This window comes from Pongo abelii, chromosome 2, assembly GCF_028885655.2.
Source record: "Pongo abelii isolate AG06213 chromosome 2, NHGRI_mPonAbe1-v2.0_pri, whole genome shotgun sequence".
NCBI lineage: Eukaryota > Metazoa > Chordata > Mammalia > Primates > Hominidae > Pongo > Pongo abelii.
The window spans coordinates 16243302-16263192 of record NC_085928.1 but is presented as its reverse complement, the minus strand read 5'-3'; the positions used below and the strand labels follow the sequence as shown (position 1 = coordinate 16263192).

Below are 19891 nucleotides of genomic sequence, written 5' to 3'. Positions count from 1 at the left end.
ACAGGAAGGGGAACATCACTCTCTGGGGACTGTTGTGGGGTAGGGGGAGTGGGGAGGGATAGCATTAGGAGATATACCCAATGCTAAATGACGAGTTAATGGGTGCAGCACACCAGCATGGCACATGTATACATATGTAACTAACCTACACATTGTGCACATGTATCCTAAAACTTAAAGTATAATAATAATAAAATAAAATAAAGAAACAAAGTGTGAAGAGAAGATTAGAGAAAGAAGAATGAAAAGAAATGAACAAAGACTCCAAGAAATATGGAACTATGTGAAAAGATAAACGTATGATTGCTTGGTGTACCTGAAGGTGATGGGGAGAATGGAACCAAGTTGGAAAACACTTCAGGGTATTACCTAGGAGAACATCCCCAGCCTAGCAAGACAAGCCAACATTCAAATTCAAGAAATACAGAGAATACCACTAAGATACTCCTCGAGAATACCAACCCCAACACACATAATTGTCAGATTCTCCAAGGTTGAAATGAAGGAATAAATCTTAGGGGCAGCCAGAGAGAAAGGTCAGGTTACCCACAAAGGGAAGCCCATCAGACTAACAGCAGATCTCTCTGCAGAAACCCTACAAACCAGAAAAGAGTGCAGGCCGATATTCAACATTCTTAAAGGAAATAATTTTCAACCCAGAATTTCACGTCTAGCCAAACTAAGCTTCATAAGTGAAGGAGAAATAAAATCCTTTACAGACAAGCAAATGCTGAGAGATTTTGTCACCACCAGGCTTTACAAGAGTCCTGAAGGAAGCACTAAATATGGAAATGAAAAACCGGTACCAAGCACTGCAAAAACATACCAAATTCTAAAGACCATTGACACTATGAAGAAACTGCATCAACTAATGTGCAAAATAACCAGCCATCATCATAATGACAGGATCAAATTCACACATAACAATATTAACCTTAAATTTAAATGGGCTACATGCCCCAATTAAAAGACACAGACTGGCAAATTGTATAAACAGTCTCAACCCATCTGTGTGCTGTATTCAGGAGACCCGTCTCACATGCAAATACACACATAGGCTCAAAATAAAGGGATGGAGGAATATTTACCAAGCAAATGGAAAGCAAAAAAAAGCAGGAGTTGCAATCCTAGTCTCTGATAAAACAGACTTTAAACCAACAAAGATCAAAAAAGACAAAGAAGGGCATTATGTAATGGTAAAGGGATCAATGCAACAAGAAGAGCTAACTATCCTAAATATATATGCACCCAATACAGGAGCACCCAGATTCATAAAGCAAATTCTTAGAGACTGATGAAGAGACTTAGACTCCCACACAATAATAGTGAGAGACTTTAACACCCCACTGTCAATATTAGACAGACCAATGAGACAGAAAATTAAGAAGGATATTTAGGACTTGAACTCAGCTCTGGACCAAGCAGACCTAATAGACATCTACAGAACTCTCCACCCCAAATCAACAGAATATACATTCTTCTCAGCACCACATCGCACTTTTTCTAAAATTGACCACATAATTGGAAGTAAAACACTCCTCAGCAAATGCAAAAGAACAGAAATCATAACAAACAGTCTCAGTCCACATTGCAATCACATTAGAACTCAGGATTAATAAAGTCACTCAAAACCACACAACTACATGGAAGCTGAACAACCTGTTCCTGAATGACTACTGGGTAAATAAGAAAATTAAGGCAGAAATAAATAAGTTATTTGAAACCAATGAGAACAAAGACACAACATACCAGAATCTCTGCAACTCAGCTACAGCAGTGTTTAGAGGGAAATTCACAGCACTAAATGCCCACAGGAGAAAGTGGGAAAGATCTAAAATTGACACCCTAACATTACAATTAAGAGAACTAGAGAAGCAAGAGCAAGAAAATTCAAAAGCTAGTAGAAGACAAGAAATAACTAAGATCAGAGCAGAACTGAAGGAGACAGAGACACAAAAAACCCTTCCAAAAAAAAAAAAATGAATCCAGGAGGTGGTTTTCTGAAAAGATTAACAAAATAGATAGACTGCTAGCCAGATTCATAAAGAAGAAAAGAGAGAAGAGTCCACTACACACAATAAAAAATGATAAAGGGGATATCACCACTGATCCCACAGAAATACAAACTACCATCAGAGAATACTATAAATACCTCTATGCAAATAAACTAGAAAATCTAGAAGAAAGAGTGGCTGGCAAGATGGCTGAATACGAACAGCTCCAGTCTGTAGCTCCCAGCGAGATCAATGCAGGTGGGGGTGATTTCTGCATTTCCAATGGAGGTACCCAGCTCATCTTATTGGGACTGGTTAGACAGTGGATGCAGCCCACAGAGGGTGATCCGAAGCAGGGTGGGGCACTGTCTCATCCAGGAAGCCCAAGGGGTCGGGGAACTCCCTCCTCTAGCCAAGGGAAGCCGTAAGGGACCGTGACATGAGAAACGGTGCATTCAGGCCCAGATACGATGCTTTTCCCACAGTCTTCACAACCCGTAGACCAGGAGATTCCCTTGGGTGCCTACACAACCAGGGCCCTGGGTTTCAAGCACAGAATTGAGCGGCCGTTTGGGCAGACACTGAGCTAGCTGCAAGAGTTTTTTTTTCATATCCCAGTGGCACCTGGAATACCAGCAAGACAAAACCATTCACTCCCCTGAAAAAAGGGCTGACGCCAGGGAGCCAAGTGGTGTAGGTCAGCGGATCCAACCCCCACAGAGCCCGGCAAGCTAAGAACCACTGGCTTGAAATTCTCACTGCCAGCACAGCAGTCTGAAGTCAACCTGGGACTCTCCAGCTTGATGGGGTGAGGGGCATCTGCCATTACTGAGGTTTGAGTAGGCAGTTTTCTCCTCACAGTGTAAATAAAGCTGTGGGGAAGTTTGAACTGGGGAGAGCCCGCTACAGCACCTCAAAGTACAGTGCTGCTGTACCCAGACTGCCTCTCTAGATGCCTCATCTATGGGCAGGGCATCTCTGAAAGAAAGGCAGCAGCCCCAGTAAGAGGCTTATACATAAAACTCCCATCACCCTGGGACTGAGCACCTGGGGGAAAGGGAGGCTGTAGGCACAGCTTCAGCAGACTTAAATGTTCCTGCCTGCCAGCTCTGAAGAGAGCAGAGCATCTCCCAGCACAGCGCTCAAGCTCTGCTAAGGGACAGACTGCTTCCTCAAGTGGGTCCCTGACCCCTGTGCCTCCTCACTGGGAGACACCTCCCAGCAGGGGTCAACAGACACCTACAGGAGAGCTCTGGCTGGCACCTGATGGGTGCCCCTCTGGGACGAAGCTTCCAGAAGAAGGAACAGGCAGCAATGTTTGCTGTTCTGTAGCCTCAGCTGGTGATACCCAGGCATACATGGTCTGGAGTGGACCTCCAGCAAACTCCAGCAGACCTGCAGCAGGGGGCCTGACTGTTAGAAGGAAAACTAACAAAGGAATAGCATCAACATCAACAAAAAGGACGTCCACACAGAAACCCCACCTGAAGGTCACCAGCATCAAAGACCAAAGGTAGATAAATCCATGAAGATGAGGAAAACCCAGTGCAAAAAGGCTAAAAATTCCAAAAACCGGAATGCCTCTTCTCCATCAAAAGATCACAACTCCTCCCCAGCAAGGGAACAAAACTGGACAGAAAATGAGTTTGATGAATTGACAGAAGTAGGCTTCAGAAGGTAGGTAATAACAAACTCCTCTGAACTAAAGGAGCATGTTCTAACCCAACGCAAGGAAGTTAAGAACCTTGAAAAAAGGTCAGACAAATTCCTAACTAGAATAACCAGTTTAGAAGAGAACATAAATGACCTGATAGAGCTGAAAAACACAACACAAGAACTTCTTGAAGCATACACAAGTATCAATACCCAAATTGATCAAGCAGAAGACAGGATATAAGAGACTGAAGATTAGTTCAATGACATAAAGCATGAAGACAAGATTAGAGAAAAAAGGATGAAAAGGAATGAACAAAAGCCTCCAAGAAATATGGGACTATGTGAAAAGACCAAACCTACATTTGACTGGTGTACCTGAAAGTGACGAGGAGAATGGAACAGAGTTGGAAAACACTCTTCAGGATATTATCCAGGAGAACATCCCCAACCTAGCAAGACAGGTCAACATTCAAATTCAGGAAATACAGAGAACACCACTAAGATACTCTTCAACAAGAGCAACCCCAACACACATAATCATCAGATTCACCAAGGTTGAAATGAAAGAAAAAATGTTAAGGGCAGCCAGAGAGAAAGGTCGGGTTACCCACAAAGGGAAGCCCATCAGACTAACAGCGGATCTCTCTGCAGAAACCCTACAAGCCAGAAAAGAGTGCAGGCCGATATTCAACATTCTTAAAGGAAATAATTTTCAACCCAGAATTTCACGTCTAGCCAAACTAAGCTTCATAAGTGAAAGAGAAATAAAATCCTTTACAGACAAGCAAATGCTGAGAGATTTTGTCACCACCAGGCTTTACAAGAGTCCTGAAGGAAGCACTAAATATGGAAATGAAAAACCGGTACCAAGCACTGCAAAAACATACCAAATTCTAAAGACCATTGACACTATGAAGAAACTGCATCAACTAATGTGCAAAATAACCAGCCATCATCATAATGACAGGATCAAATTCACACATAACAATATTAACCTTAAATTTAAATGGGCTACATGCCCCAATTAAAAGACACAGACTGGCAAATTGTATAAACAGTCTCAACCCATCTGTGTGCTGTATTCAGGAGACCCATCTCACATGCAAATACACACATAGGCTCAAAATAAAGGGATGGAGGAATATTTACCAAGCAAATGGAAAGCAAAAAAAAGCAGGAGTTGCAATCCTAGTCTCTGATAAAACAGACTTTAAACCAACAAAGATCAAAAAAGACAAAGAAGGGCATTATGTAATGGTAAAGGGATCAATGCAACAAAAAGAGCTAACTATCCTAAATATATATGCACCCAATACAGGAGCACCCAGATTCATAAAGCAAATTCTTAGAGACCGACGAAGAGACTTAGACTCCCACACAATAACAGTGAGAGACTTTAACACCCCACTGTCAATATTAGACAGATCAATGAGACAGAAAATTAACTCAGCTCTGGACCAAGCAGACCTAATAGACATCTACAGAACTCTCCACCCCAAATAAATAGAATATACATTCTTCTCAGCACCACATCGCACTTATTCTAAAATCAACCACATAATTGGAAGTAAAACACTCCTCAGCAAATGCAAACGAACAGAAATCATAACAAACAGTCTCAGTCCACGGTGCAATCAAATTAGAACTCAGGATTAAGAAACTCACTCAAAACCACACAACTACATGGAAACGGAACAAGCTGCTCCTGAGTGAGTACTGGGTAAATAACCAAAGGCAGAAATAAATAAGTTATTTGAAACCAATGAGAACAAAGACACAATGTACCATAATCTCTGGGACTCAGCTAGAGCAGTGTGTAGAGGGAAATTTATAGCACTAAATGCCCACAGGAGAAAGTGGGAAAGATCTAAAATCGACACCCTAACATCACAATTAAGAGAACTAGAGAAGCAAGAGCAGACAAATTCAAAAGCTAGCAGAAGACAAGAAATAACTAAGATTAGAGCAGAACTGAAGGAGATAGAGACACGAAAAACCCTTCAAAAAATCAATGAATCCAGGAGCTGGTTTTCTGAAAAGATTAATAAAATAGAACCGCTAGCCAGACTAATAAAAAAGAAAGGCGAGAAGAATCAGATAGACACAATAAAAAATGATAAAGCGGATATCACCACTGATCCCACAGAAATACAAACTACCATCAGAGAACACTATAAACACCTCTACACAAATAAACTAGAAAATCTAGAAGAAATGGACAAATTCCTGGACACATACACCCTCCCAAGACTAAACCAGGAAGAAGCTGAATCCCTGAATAGACCAATAGCAAGTTCTGAAATTGAGGCAGTAATTAATAGCCTACCAACCAAAAAAAGCCCAGGACCAGACGGATTCACAGCTGAATTCTACCAGAGGTACAAAGAGGAGCTGGTACCATTCCTTCTGAAGCTATTCCAAACAATACAAAAAGAGGGACTCCTCCCTAACTCATTTTCTGAGGGCAGGATCATCCTGATACCAAAACCTGGCACAGACACCACAAAAAAAAGAAAATTTCAGGCCAGTATCTCTCATGAACATCAATGTGAAAATCCTCAATAAAATACTGGCAAACCGAATCCAGCAGCACATCAAAAAACTTATCAACCACGATTAAGTCGGCTTCATCACTCGATGCAAGGATAGTTTAATACATGCAAATCAATAAAAGTAATCCATCACATAAACAGAATCAATGACAAAAATCACATGATTATTTCAATGGATGCAGAAAAGGCCTCCAATAAAATTCAACACCCCATTCATGCTAAAAACTCTCAATGAACTAGGTATCAATGGAACATATTTCAAAATAATAATAACTATTTATGAGAAACCCACAGCCAACATCATACTGAATGGGCAAAAGCCGGAAGCATTCCCTTGGAAAACCGGCACAAGACAAAGATGCCCTCTCTCTCCACCCCTATTCAACATAGTATTAGACGTTCTGGCCAGGGCAATCAGGCAGGAGAAAGAAAGCGTATTCGAATAGGAAGAGAGAAAGTCAAATTGTCTCTGATTGCAGATGATATGACTGTATATTTAGAAAACCCCATCGCCTCAGCCCAAAACCTCCTTAAGCTGATAAGCAACTTCAGCAAAGTCTCAAGATACAAAACCAATGTGCAAAAATCACAAGCATTCCTATACACCAATGATAGACAAACACAGAGACAAATCGTAAGTGAATTCCCATTCACAATTGCTACAAACAGAATAAAATACCTAGGAATACAACTTACAAGGGACGTGAAGGACCTCTTCAAGGAGAACTACAAAATACTGCTCAAGGAAATAACAGAAGACACAAACAAATGGAAAAAAATTCCATGCTTATGGAGAGAAAGAATCAATATCGTGAAGATGGCCATACTGCCCAAAGTAATTTATAGATTCAATGCTATTTCCATCAAACTACCATTGACTTTCTTCACAGATTTAGAAAAAACTACTTTACATTTCATATGGAACCAAAAAAAAAAAAAAAAAAGAGCCCATATAGCCAAGACAATCCTAAGCAAAAAGAACAAAGCTGGAGGCATCATGCTACCTGACTTCAAACTATACAAGGCTACAGTAACCAAAACAGCATGGTACTGGTACCAAAACACATATATAGACCAATGGAACAGAGCAGAGGCCTCAGAAATAACACCACACATCTACAACCATCTGATCTTTGACAAACCTGACAAAAACAAGAAATGGGGAAAGGATTCCCTATTTAATAAATGGTACTGGGAAAACTGGCTAGCCATATGCAGAAAACTGAAACTGGACCCCTTCCTTACACCTTATATGAAAATTAACTTAAGATGGATTAAAGACTTAAACATAAGACCTAAAACTATACAAACTCTAGAAGAAAACCTAGGCAATACCATTCAGGACATAGGCATAGGCAAAGATTTCATGGCTAAAACACAAAAAGCAATTGCAGCAAAAGCCAAAATAGACAAATGGGATCTAATTAAACTAAAGAGCTTCTGCATGGCAAAAGAAACTATCATCAGAGTGAACAGGCAACCTACAGAATAGGAGAAAATTTTTGCAATCTACCCATCTGATGAAGGTCGAATATCAAGAATCTAAAAGGAACTTAAACAAATTTACAAGAAAAAAAACATCAAAAAGTGGGTGAAGGATATGAATAGACACTTCTCAAAAGAAGACATTTATGAGGCCAACAAACATATGAAAAAAAGCTCATCATTACTGGTCACTAGAGAAATGCAAATCAAAACCACAATGAGATACCCTCTCACTCCAGTTAGAGTGGCGATCATTGAAAAGTCAGGAAACAACAGATGCTGGAGAGGATGTGGAGAAATAGGAATGCTTTTACACTGTTGGTGGGAATGTAAGTTCAACCATTGTGGAAGACAGTGTGGTGACTGCTCAAGAATCTAGAATCAGAAATACCATTTGACCCAGCTATTCCATTACTGGATATATACCCAAAGGATTATAAATCATTCTACTATAAAGACACATGCACACGTATGTTTACTGCAGCACTATTTACAATAGCAAAGTCTTGGAACCAAACCAAATGCCCATCAATGATAGATTGGACAAAGAAATGTGGCACATATACACCATGGAATACTATGCAGCCATAAAAAAGAATGAGTTCATGTCCTTTGCAGGGACATGGATGAAGGTGGAAACCATCATTCTCAGCAAACTAACACAGGAACAGAAAACCAAACACTGCATGTTCTCACTCATAAGCGGGAGTCGAACAATGAGAACACATGGACACACGGAGGGGAACATCACATACTGTGGCCTGTCAGGGGGTGGGGAGCAAGGGGAGGGATAGCATTAGGACAAATACCTAATGCATGCAGGGCTTAAAACCTAGACGACGAGTTGATGGGTGCAGGAAACCACCATGGCACATGTATACCCATGTAACAAACCTGGGCATCCAGCACATATATCCCAGAACTGAAAGTATAATAAAAAAGAAAAGAAAAGAAAAAACATTGTCTGCCACCAGTATTTCTTATACTCAAACCAGCATGTTGTCTGTACTATTATACCTCTCATTCAATTTCATTCTTCTAATTAAAAAAAAAAATTCTTAAACTAAAAATACATCTATTTTAGGTTTTCTATTAAAAATGGCTAAGACCTTTTCTACTCTATTAGCCTGGGAATTCCTTAAATGTAAGACTGTGTCTATTCTTTATATACTCAAAGCACCATAAATAGAACTTAATATAACCTGGTGATCATTATGGACTGTTTGTGTCCCGGAAAACTCATATGTTGAAACCCTAACCTCTAATGTGATGGTGGAGACTTTTGAGGTTTAGATTGGGTTATGAGGGTGGTGTTCTTATGATGGGATTAGCGCCCTTATAAGAAAGAAAGAAGGAAAAGACATGAAAGAGACAAGAGAGCTCCCTCTCCCTCTCCACACAAACACAAACAGGAGGTCATGTGAGCACACAAGAGAGTGGCTATCTGCAAGCCAGGAAGTGGGCCCCATGAGGAAGTGAATCTGTTGGCTTCTTGATCTTGGACTTCTTAGTCTCCAGAACTATAAGAAATAAATGTCTTTAAGTCACCGAGTCTATGGTATTTTGTTACAGCAGCCCGAACAGAGTAAGTCAAGTGACTGAGTTATTAATATCTCTGTCCATAATTGACAAAAGTTGTGAATCTGCTCAAGCTCTGATATAGTAGTAGGCCCAAATGTACATATAGCCAAGAACTCTTCTAAGGTAAAGGAGTTTCAGCCTTGTAGACTTATCACTTCATATAAATTCTAAGATGAACCTCTGCTGTCAAAAGGTAAAAATAGTTTGCATATTAATATAATGTATTCATTAATGCCCAGTTCCACTCTCCTCATTACTTATTTTTGGATTCCCACTTGCGGGTACCTAGTGAGGAAATATCATTTTTTAAAAAATCAACTGACAGCTTGGAGCAAAATAATCCTGCTACATTCCCCATGTGGAGCTAAGAAACTGTCTTCAAACAGGGAAGCCAAAAGAAGAGAGAAGCATGTAGGCAAACCGGACTTAGGGCAGGGCCCAGCAGTTGGAAGTCAAGGTAGTAGTAAAGACATGTGAGCTTGTAGTTATTAGACAACTTGAAGATAGAGCCCAAAGGAGATAGTAAACACTTTTAGGAAAAACAAACAAGAAAACAAGCAAGAGACTGATTGATAATTGATAAGTATTACCAAAAAAACCCGAACAGATTTTAAAAGAGAGATTATAATATCTATGTGTCAAATGTATGCAGGGGCAGGCAATAAAGGTCAGAAGATGACCATGAATAAGAACCAGAAAGGCACCTAGAATCAGTGTGTAAATGAAGAAAAAGAGTTAAATTTAGAAGGCAGTCAGAAGCTAGGCATTCAGACAAAGCTTAAGAGGACCTAAATCTGAAGCTAATAAACTGGGAATATCTTGTGAGGGTGGAAGCAAACAGCAACTTTTAAAAGCGCCTTTCAATAAGGAAAATCAACTTAAAGTTAGAGAACTGTGTTTAAAATTACTTAAAGCAGTGGTCCCTAACCTTTTTTGCACCAGGGACCGGTTTCATGGAAGATAATTTCTCCATGAACTAGGGGGCCAAGGGGAAGGATGTTTTGGGGATGACTCAAGTCCATTACATTTATTGTGTGCTTTATTTATATTATTATTACATTGTAATACATAATGAAATAATTATACAACTCACCATAATGTAGAATCAGTAGAAGCCCTGAGCTTGTTTTCCTGCAACTAGAGAGTCTCATCTGAGGGTGATAGGAGACAGTGACAAATCATCAGGCATTAGATTCTCATAATGAGCCTGCAACCTAGATCTCTCACCTGCACAGTTCACAATAGGATTTATGCTCTTAGGAGAATCTAATGTTACCGCTGATCTGACAGGAGGCAGAGCTCAGGTGGTAATGTGAGCAATGTGGAGTGGCTGTAAATACAGATGAAGCTTTGCTCACTCACTTGCCCGCCACTTACTTCCTGCTGTGTGGCTGGGTTTCTGACAGGCCGTGGACGAGTACTAGTCTGTGGCCTGGGGGCTGGGGACCCCTGACAAAAAGAATAATGCAATAAGTACCTAAAAGTATCTAGTTATTCATATTTTTAATATCTTATACCCAATTATATACTTATTAAACATAGTAATTAATGATTAATTATTATGCTTTTTCAACATTATTAGTCTTGTTTTAAGAGAATGAGCATACCTGAAACAAATATCATGCTGAATTTTGAATGATTTTTACTCACGAGTAATCTAACTCTATAGTGTTGCCGTCCAATAGAAATATAATGTGAGCCATCTAGATAATGTTAAGTTTTCTAGTAGCAACGTTTTTAAAAAGTAAAAAGAAATAGGTAAAACAAATAACAATATATTTTATATTAGCATTTTTAGCATGGAATATATATAAAAAATTTTTGGTATTTCTTTGAAATCTGGTGAATATACTTGGAGCAGATCTCTACTTGGAGGCTAAATTTTCATTAGAAATTCTTGGTATGTATTTAGATTTTATAAAACTTACAGTTGTAAAAGTAGATTCACATACTCAAGTTGTTCCAAACACACTTAAGTTTCCTAACAGAATTGATCATCAATTTTTAAATTTAAAATAATTAAAATTAAATAAAATTTTCATTTCCTCAGTTACAAAGGCACATTTCAATTGCTCAACTGATACACAGGGTTAATGGCTACCATATTATACTATGCAGAACAGACCATGAGGCCATGAACTAGACATCACTACTTAAATTATTTAAATGGCAGGTAGAGCACCTAGCAAATTCATCTCTTCAAGATGACAAATATTTATTAAAAAATTAAAAATGCCTCAACTTCTTTTCCTTCAGTTTTCTTCATCCATCTAGCATATTGAGCCATAATTCCTCAATTTGCCCAAATACATTGCATCTATGTCAGACATCTCTAAGGCTCTGAACACAGCCTTCAGATATTATCTCTACACCACATCCCTAGGAAAGCTCATCCTCTAGTATGCTCCTCTTCAAAGTTTTAATTAGCATTCATAAGAGGACTTTCTAACCTATAGCCATAGTCCTGACCTCTCAATCTAACTTCAATTCCATGCTAGACATTTCCACTTGAAAATGCAACTAATTTCAAAGGGATTGCATCCTTTTTCCCAGCTTTTACCTCTGGCTTATCACTTGTCTTAAACATCTATAAGGCCTTGAAACCTTAGACTCAACTTAGACTCATCATTAATATGTTATATATTATCTGTATAAAAGCAGTGTCTGATATTACACCTTTTATATTCTTACAATTTTTTTCTTAGTATTTCATTTGACCCTCTATTTTTCCAAAGTCATAGTGAGTCAAGACACTTATCACCTTAGTTCTTCTAGCTTACTGCAATAATTTAAAATGGTCTCTTCTTCCACTCTCTCCAGCATACTCTTATGTCTCCTCAAAAAAAAAAAGCCTCTTTGCTATTGTAGAATCAAGTTCAAACTCTTTTTCTGTTTTTTCCTTTTTTTTTTAAAGAGATAGGATCTTGCTCTGTTGCCAAAGCTGGTGTGCGGTGACATGATCATAGCTCACTGCAGCCGTGAACTCCTGGGCTCAAGCAATCCTCCTGCCTTAGCCTCCTGAGTAGCTAGGAAGACAGGCATGCGCAACCACACTTGGCTAGGTCTTGCTATGTTGCCCAGGTTGGTCTTGAACTCCTGGGGTCAAGTGATCCTGCCATCTCAGCCTCCCAAAGTGCTGGGATTATACAGGCGTGAGCCACCACATCTGGCTTTCAATCTTTCTGAATGAGAATACTCTACCTAACTCTGGTAGGTATCTGCACTGGGACTCAAAGATGTCATACTTATTCCTCTTTCCCGGTCTTATCCATTTCCCCTGCCTGTAATGCCCTCATATTTCCAAATCTCATCCATGCTTTAGAGATAGATAGACCAGGTACCATTGGCTCCACAAAGCTTTTTCGAATCACTCTTGTTCACATTGGTTGTTCCCTACTCTTCCCCTTTGTAGAACTTACTTTCCTGTTAGTTGTGGGCCAGAAAATATTTTAGGCATTACAGTCTCTAGAAACTACTGAACTCTGTGGCTATAGTGAAAGTAGTCATGGATAATATAAACAAATAAGTGTAGCTGTGTTCCAATACAACTTAATTTTAAAAAATAAGCTGGATTTAGCCCACAGGCCATAGTTTGTTGACCTAAGCTTTTGCTGACCAAATGTATAAACTCAGGAAAAAATATAAAAAGCAATTGTTTGAATGTTTTAGATAGCAAGCAAAGGCACACAGACGTGACCCTGAAATAAAATGTACTGACTGAAATCTAAATTTATCTTGTGTGATTGTCAAAGATTATTCTGGGTGTTTCTGTAAGGGTATTTTTAGATAAGTTTAACATTCAAATTTTTAGTCTGAGTAAAAAGCAGATTGCTTTCCTTAATGTGGGTGGGCCTCATACAATCAGTTGAAGGCTTGAGTAGAACAAAAGATTGACCCTCTCCCACATAAAGGGAAATTCCTCTTGCCTGACTGCCTTTGAGTTAGGACATCAGTTTTCCCTGACTTCAGACTCAAACTGAAACACTGCTTCTTCATGGATCTCGAGTCTGCTGGCATTTGGACTGGCACTATGCTATCAGTTCTCCTGATTCTAAGGCCTTTAAACTCAGACTATACCATCAGCTTTCCTGGGTCTCCAGCTTACCAACTGCAAATCTCAGGACTTGTTAGCCTCCATAATTGCCAATTCCTTATAATCAAGCACTTTCTCTTTCTTTCTCTGTCTCCGTATATCTTCTATTGGTTCTGTTTTTCTGAAGAAACCTGACTAATATGCCTGGCTTTTCCCAGTGTGTGTTTATCAACAAGGGAAAAGAGTTCAAATAAGAAGTTGCAGTATAACTTGGCTGAGGAGTCAGAATTTGGAGCTTGGGGCTGCCAGAACAGTTAAAGAAGTGATCCTCAAAGTAGAGAGCTTCAAAATCTATATACAAACTTCCATTGAATTCTTGACTCTTAAACTGTACATATGAGAGAAAAGGCTCCATGGAACCCAGAAGAATCTACAGCTGAAAGGCTGAAAGAAATTACCAGCAATTTCATCATTTGCCTAGTGCTGGGTATACAGAGTTTGGAGTTTAGGTTCTTCCAAGTCAGATGGTCTGGGTTAACATGGTGGGCTTTCCATTTAAACCACAGAAGGATCTCACCTTAGGTATAAGGACTGTGAACCAGGACTAAAGGCAATACTCTAATAGCAAAACTGAAGTAAACCTCTCCAAAGAAAGGCTAAAGCCAATCCTCCACAGGAACAATTGATCTGCCAGAATTTAACTGCTCTCAAGTCTTCAGAGGAAGATACGAATTTCTATAATGTGTCATTCACAGTTACCATTATAAAACAAAAAATTAATAGACATGTGAAGAAGCAGAAAAATTTGACCCAGTATTAAGAGAAAAAACAGATAATAAAAAGACTCTCAAATGATCCAGGTATTGGATTTATAAACAACAACTTAAAAATAACTATAATAAATATGGTAAACAATCTATAAGACAAGCAAACAAAAATCATAGAACAATACAATGTATGAAATGAAAAATTCACTAGGTAGGATTATTAGCACATTAGACACTGTAGAAGATAGGGTCAGTGTACTTGAAGACAGACCAATAGAAATTATCAAAACTGAAATAAACAACAACAACAAAAGGATGAAGACAGCCTCAACAACCAGAAGTCCCAGAGGGAAGGTAGAGAGAATAGGGCAAACAAAAGTATTTGAAAAAATATTAGCTGAAAATTTTCTTAATATGAATACATTAACTCAGACACATGAAGCTCAGGAACTCCAAGCAAGATAGACATCAGGAAATCTACAACAAGGTTCATCAAAGTAAAATTGCTGAAAATAAAACAAAATAAACCAAAAGAAGAGAACATCTTAAAGAAGTCAAAGATAAAAAGGTGCAATATGTTTAGGAGAATGACAACAAGAATGAAGGCTGAATTTACATCAGAAACAAAAGATGCCAGAAGACAATGGAAAAAAATCTTTAAAGTGCAAAAAGGGGAAAAAAATTGATGAAGTAGAATTATACACATGCAACAGAAATATTCCTCAAAAGTGAAGGCATCATGAAGACATTTTCAGATAACCAAACAGCTGAGAGAATTCATTACCAGCAGAATTGCACTGTAAGATATGCTAAAGGAGGTTGTCAGGCTTAAAGGAAATGATACCAAATGAAAATTCAGATCTGTTTGAAGGAATAAAGACAACCAGACATAGTAGATATAAAAAATCATTTTTCTTTCATTTCTTTAAATTATTGAAAAGTCAATACACTATTTAAAGTAAAAATAACACATGGTAGATTTTATAATATATGTAAAAGTAAAATACATGACAAAATAGCACAAAAGATAGAAACTGGGAACAAATTTCTTAAAAATAGCAAAATGGTAGAATTAAACCTAACCATACCACAAATTAGATTAAATGCAAGTAAATGATAACCCTTTAAAACAACAGCTTGTCAGACTAGATGAAAAAGCAAGACCTGACAATATGCTATTTAAAACAGACTCATTTTAAGTATAAGACAGAGGTTAAAAAATAAAGGTTGAGAAATGATGTACAATAGTCTCCCCCTTATCAATGGAAGACATATTCCAAGACCCCCAGTGGATGCCTGAAAGTGTGGATAGTACTGAACCCTATATATACTTTTTTTTAAATCTGAAAACTGAGACCAGCTACTAAGCGACCAACCGGCAGGTAGCCTATACAGTGCTGATATGCTGGTCAAGGGGTGCTTCACATCCTGGGAAGGACACTATGAGATTTCATCATGCTATGCAGAACAGCATGCCATTTAAAATTTAATTGTTTATTTCTGGAATTCTCCATTTAATATTTTTGAACCACTATTGGCCATGGGTAACTGAAACCATGAAAGGTGAAACTGCAGAAAGTGTATCATGTAAACACTAATCATAAGAAAACTGCAGTGGCAATATTCGTAATAGTAAACAAAGTAGACTTCAAAATAAGGTGTATTATCAGAGATAAAGATCATTTCATGTGACCTGAGTCCATGAGTAAGGTTAAAAAAAAAAAAAAAAAGACCAGTTCATAATGATAATAGCTTTCATTCATCCAGAAGATACACTATTCCTAAATGTGTATCTAATCACAGAGCTTTGTAATACGTGAAGCAAAACCATATAGAACTAAAGACAGAATTAGACAAATCCGCAATCATAGTTGGAAATTTTAATACCCTTGCTCACTAAAAAGCAGAAATGTAGACAAGAAAAAAAAAAAGAATTTAGAAGACTTCAACAAATCTACTAACCGAACTGACCTAATTAACATTTATAGAACATTACATACAACTGCAGAGTTCACATTTGGGTATACAAGTAGTCCTAGCTTTTGCATGGCACCATATTAAATAAAACCTGTGCATATCAAAACCTTTGCATGGTTCTGACATGCACGAGTTTCAGTTAAAATGGAACTGTGCAAAGCAAAGGTTTCTTTCTTTTTTTTTTTTTTCTCAGATGGAGTTTTGCTCTTGTTGCCCAGGCTGGAGTGCAATGGCACTATCTTGGCTCACTGCAACCTCCGCCTCCTGGGTTCAAGTGATCCTCCTGCCTCAGCCTCCCAAGTATCTGGGATTATAGGCATGCGCCACCATGCCCAGCTAATTTTGCATTTTTAGTAGAGACAGGGTTTCTCCATGTTGGTCAGGCTGGTCTCAAACTCCCGACCTCAGGTGATCCGCCCACCTTGGCCTCCCAAACTGCTGGGATTACAGGTGTGAGCCACCGTGCCCGGCCCACAAAAGTTTCTTTTAACAGAACATTCACAAAGATAAAACATATGGGGAGGGCCATAAAACAAGTCTGAAAAAATTCCAAAGGATTGAAATGATATAGAGAATGTTATCTGACCAAAAAATAATTAAATTAGAAATTGATAACAATAAAGTATCTAGTAGATCTTCAAATATTTGGAAATAAGCAACACACTTCTAAATCCCTGGGTCAAAAAAAGAGCATATGTATAGCATCTAGCAAAATGCAACCAAGAAATACTTGAAAAGACCCCTAAGTTTGGGTTGAATATTTTGACTGGAGACGACATGAGAGATCAAATAGGAAGTTCACCTTTATTCTTCACTACTGGAGCTACTTAGAAAAGCCCTAGCCCTAGAGAACATACTTTCCTCTACTGTTAATTTAAGTAAAAAGTATGTTTAGAAAGATGTTATGGAAATAATTGTCTATGGGTGCTGCCCAAAAGTAAAGTAGCAAGGCAGATCCTTCAATAAATCAAATGGCATGCTTCAGTCAGCATTAAAAATTTTTCAAACATAGAGATGATTTTTGGAAGGTTGTAACTTTCAAAATGTTTAAATTCACTACTTTAATTGTACTTTCAGCCAAATATTGCACATTTAAAAAATAACAAAACAGCTTCTTAAGAATTAAACTGATTTAGCTACAAAAGACTAAATAAACACATACCTTAGCTGCATTGATAAAACATGTTTGTAATTGTCTCCCCAAAACTAGAAAATTTTCTGCAGCTGATGGAAGTAATTCATTGTAAAATTCCTCTGCATCTTCTCCTGGCTCCAAGCCCACACAGCAATGGCTGAAATAAGAGCACAAGTTTGTGTTAATTAGAAGTTTATGTTGAATGCTCAAGCTTCTAGAGACACTGTGCCTTACTGAGAATTTTTAGTATGCTTCTTTTGTTACCAAGCCAATAAAGAATTTTTGTTGAAAAATTAGTCTAACAACTTTCTAGAAAAGTAAACAGTGGTATGGACCATGCTTGTACTTAGGTCTGGGATTTACATGTCCTAAAAACCTACATATCAGCTCATTCAGCAAATAAAAGACACTTGGCTCACAATAAAGAGAAGCTAAGTTTTCGGTGAATTGGCTATAATCATTCTCAAAGCTATAGGATACCTTGAGAGTTTAATTTATGAAAAGCATTTGTGTTAATTAATACATTTTAGACACCCAATAGCTGAAAAATGCCCAGGTGGGATTTGTTTGCAAGGGATACATAAGGAAACCAAACACTAATTTCATACCAATTTTACCTTCCAATAGATCTACTTTTTGCAAAATACTCACTTGCATATTCCTTATATCAGAAGGACAAACGGCAAAACCTAACTCTAGTAGGAACACTTTACAATATACATTAGAGGAGAGAAAGTCACTTAGAGAAAAAGATCCTCTTAAAATTGTACATAAAAGTCATTTCCTGAACATAAGTCAGAAGTCTCAACAATAAAAGGTTTTTCTGTAAACTAACATTCAAAAGAGCCTCAAACCCAAGAATGGTCTCTATGTGTGTACTCTAATGAACAAAAACTGCTGTTGAGTCTTTTCAACAAAATGTATGGACACTAATAAGCAGTAACAACTATGTATTGAGCCTGTTAAAAATCTAAGTAATCAATGGCAGACTGGATAAAGAAAATGGTATATTTCTTTGGGGTGGTACATATACACCATGGAATACTATGCAGCCATAAAAAAGAACAAGATCATGTCCTTTGCAGCAACATGGATGGAGCTGAAGGCCATTAACCTAAGTGAACTAACACAGGAACAGAAAGCCAAACACTGCATATTCTCACTTATAAGTGAGAACAAACATTGAGTATGCAATTTACCTATAAAACAAACCTCCACATGTACCCCTGAACCTAAAATAAAAGTTAAAAAAAAAAACCTAAGTGGCTACTATTTACATGTATCACTTTTTTTTGTTGTTGTTGTTTATTTGCACCTGGGTTCCTGAAGTTAATGGGCTAATGCTCACATGTATCAGCTTTTCCTTTCTCTTTGGTTCCTAAAGTTAATTACTTAAGAGTATCTATTTTGATTGAGAAGATTAACAAACGGAATTATGTTTATTTGTGCATTCAGAAACATGGGAATTTCTTAAGTCTTGAATTCCACCCGAGAGCCTGGCTTAATCAATATCATCATAAACTAGCATATCTAATCAAAACAAAATCATAAGGCTTTATTTACTTAAGAAAATCAATCTTGAAAATTAAAGTATGAAAAAGAATATCACATATATTTTTTAACTGTTCTTTGTAACTGTATACTTTAAATTTGGCCTTTACCAAGTAACACAGTAGGATTAAGCAGCTTAGAAATCTAGCATCTAAGACAAACCCTTTCAGTGGGAATAGCTTATTAAACTCAAATGGCTTATTCAGGAAAAACAAAAAAAGAAGGCTAGGATCCAGTTAGTAAATACATACTTTCACTTATTAATCAGGAAGTAGCTTAGGCACTAAGAACATCTGGTTTATTTTACTACCTCCTTTAAAAAATGTTTATTTCTCTTCTATTAATTTCTAGCATGGCAGTAGATCAGTAAGTTCTACTTCTAAATTTTATTGACAGTATTTGGGTTGCTTAATGAAATACACAGTTGATAGCTAAATTGATATAGTGAAATGAATGTTTCTTTATCAGTTCTCCTATAGTACTTGCTTGCATACTTTCATTTTAGCACTGATTTCATTCTGCTTTGTATCATTTCATTCTGCTTTGTATCATATACTTACATGACTGTCACCCAATCTCTATTTTAAGTTTCTCAGGTACAGAGCCAGTGCCTTAATTTCTTCACTTCTTTAAAAATTCCTTAATCAATAAAGAGTATATTAGGCACTTGGAATTCAGTGGTGAGAAAAAAAATGATCACCATCTTCATTAAGCTTGTGGAGGAAAATTTTAGATAGTCAAATAATCTGAAGTAAAATTATGAATAATAACATATAATATGAAGGAAAAGTACAACCAAAACCTACAACAGGAGGTTGCCAATGCTTGTTAGGCAGATAAATAAAAAGCAAATATTGAAAATCAGAATCAACTACTACATCCCTCAAGAACAGCTGACTTACTGCTTTATTTTACCTTAATATCTGTGTAAGCTGGGAAATTGTAGTCCAACCACCCTGGATTCGAGAACAATCTTGACTGAGGACCAAGAGGCAATATTGAATGAGATCATAACAATATATATCTTGTTTGATTTTCTTCAACTCTGAGCTTCCTAAAGGTGTGATGTTTATTATTTCTAAGGCAAAAGGAAATAAGATATATTTATTTTTGCTTAATACACCCAGGAGCTATTTGTATTTTTATATGTTGAATAATCA

The 19891-nt window shown here is 37.6% G+C and overlaps 1 protein-coding gene across 2 annotated transcripts in view; it reads right to left on the bottom strand.

Moving 5' to 3' along the window:
- The window catches only part of IQCB1 (IQ motif containing B1), an 80817-nt gene that overhangs the window by 54522 nt on the left and 6404 nt on the right, over positions 1-19891 (bottom strand). For both annotated transcript variants that reach the window (XM_002813233.6, XM_054551419.2), the window contains exons 4-5: positions 19647-19809; positions 17208-17337 (exon numbers count right to left, since the gene is read on the bottom strand). In XM_002813233.6, coding sequence (XP_002813279.2) covers positions 17208-17337; positions 19647-19809 — 293 coding nt within the window. The remainder of the gene's footprint in view (positions 1-17207; positions 17338-19646; positions 19810-19891) is intronic.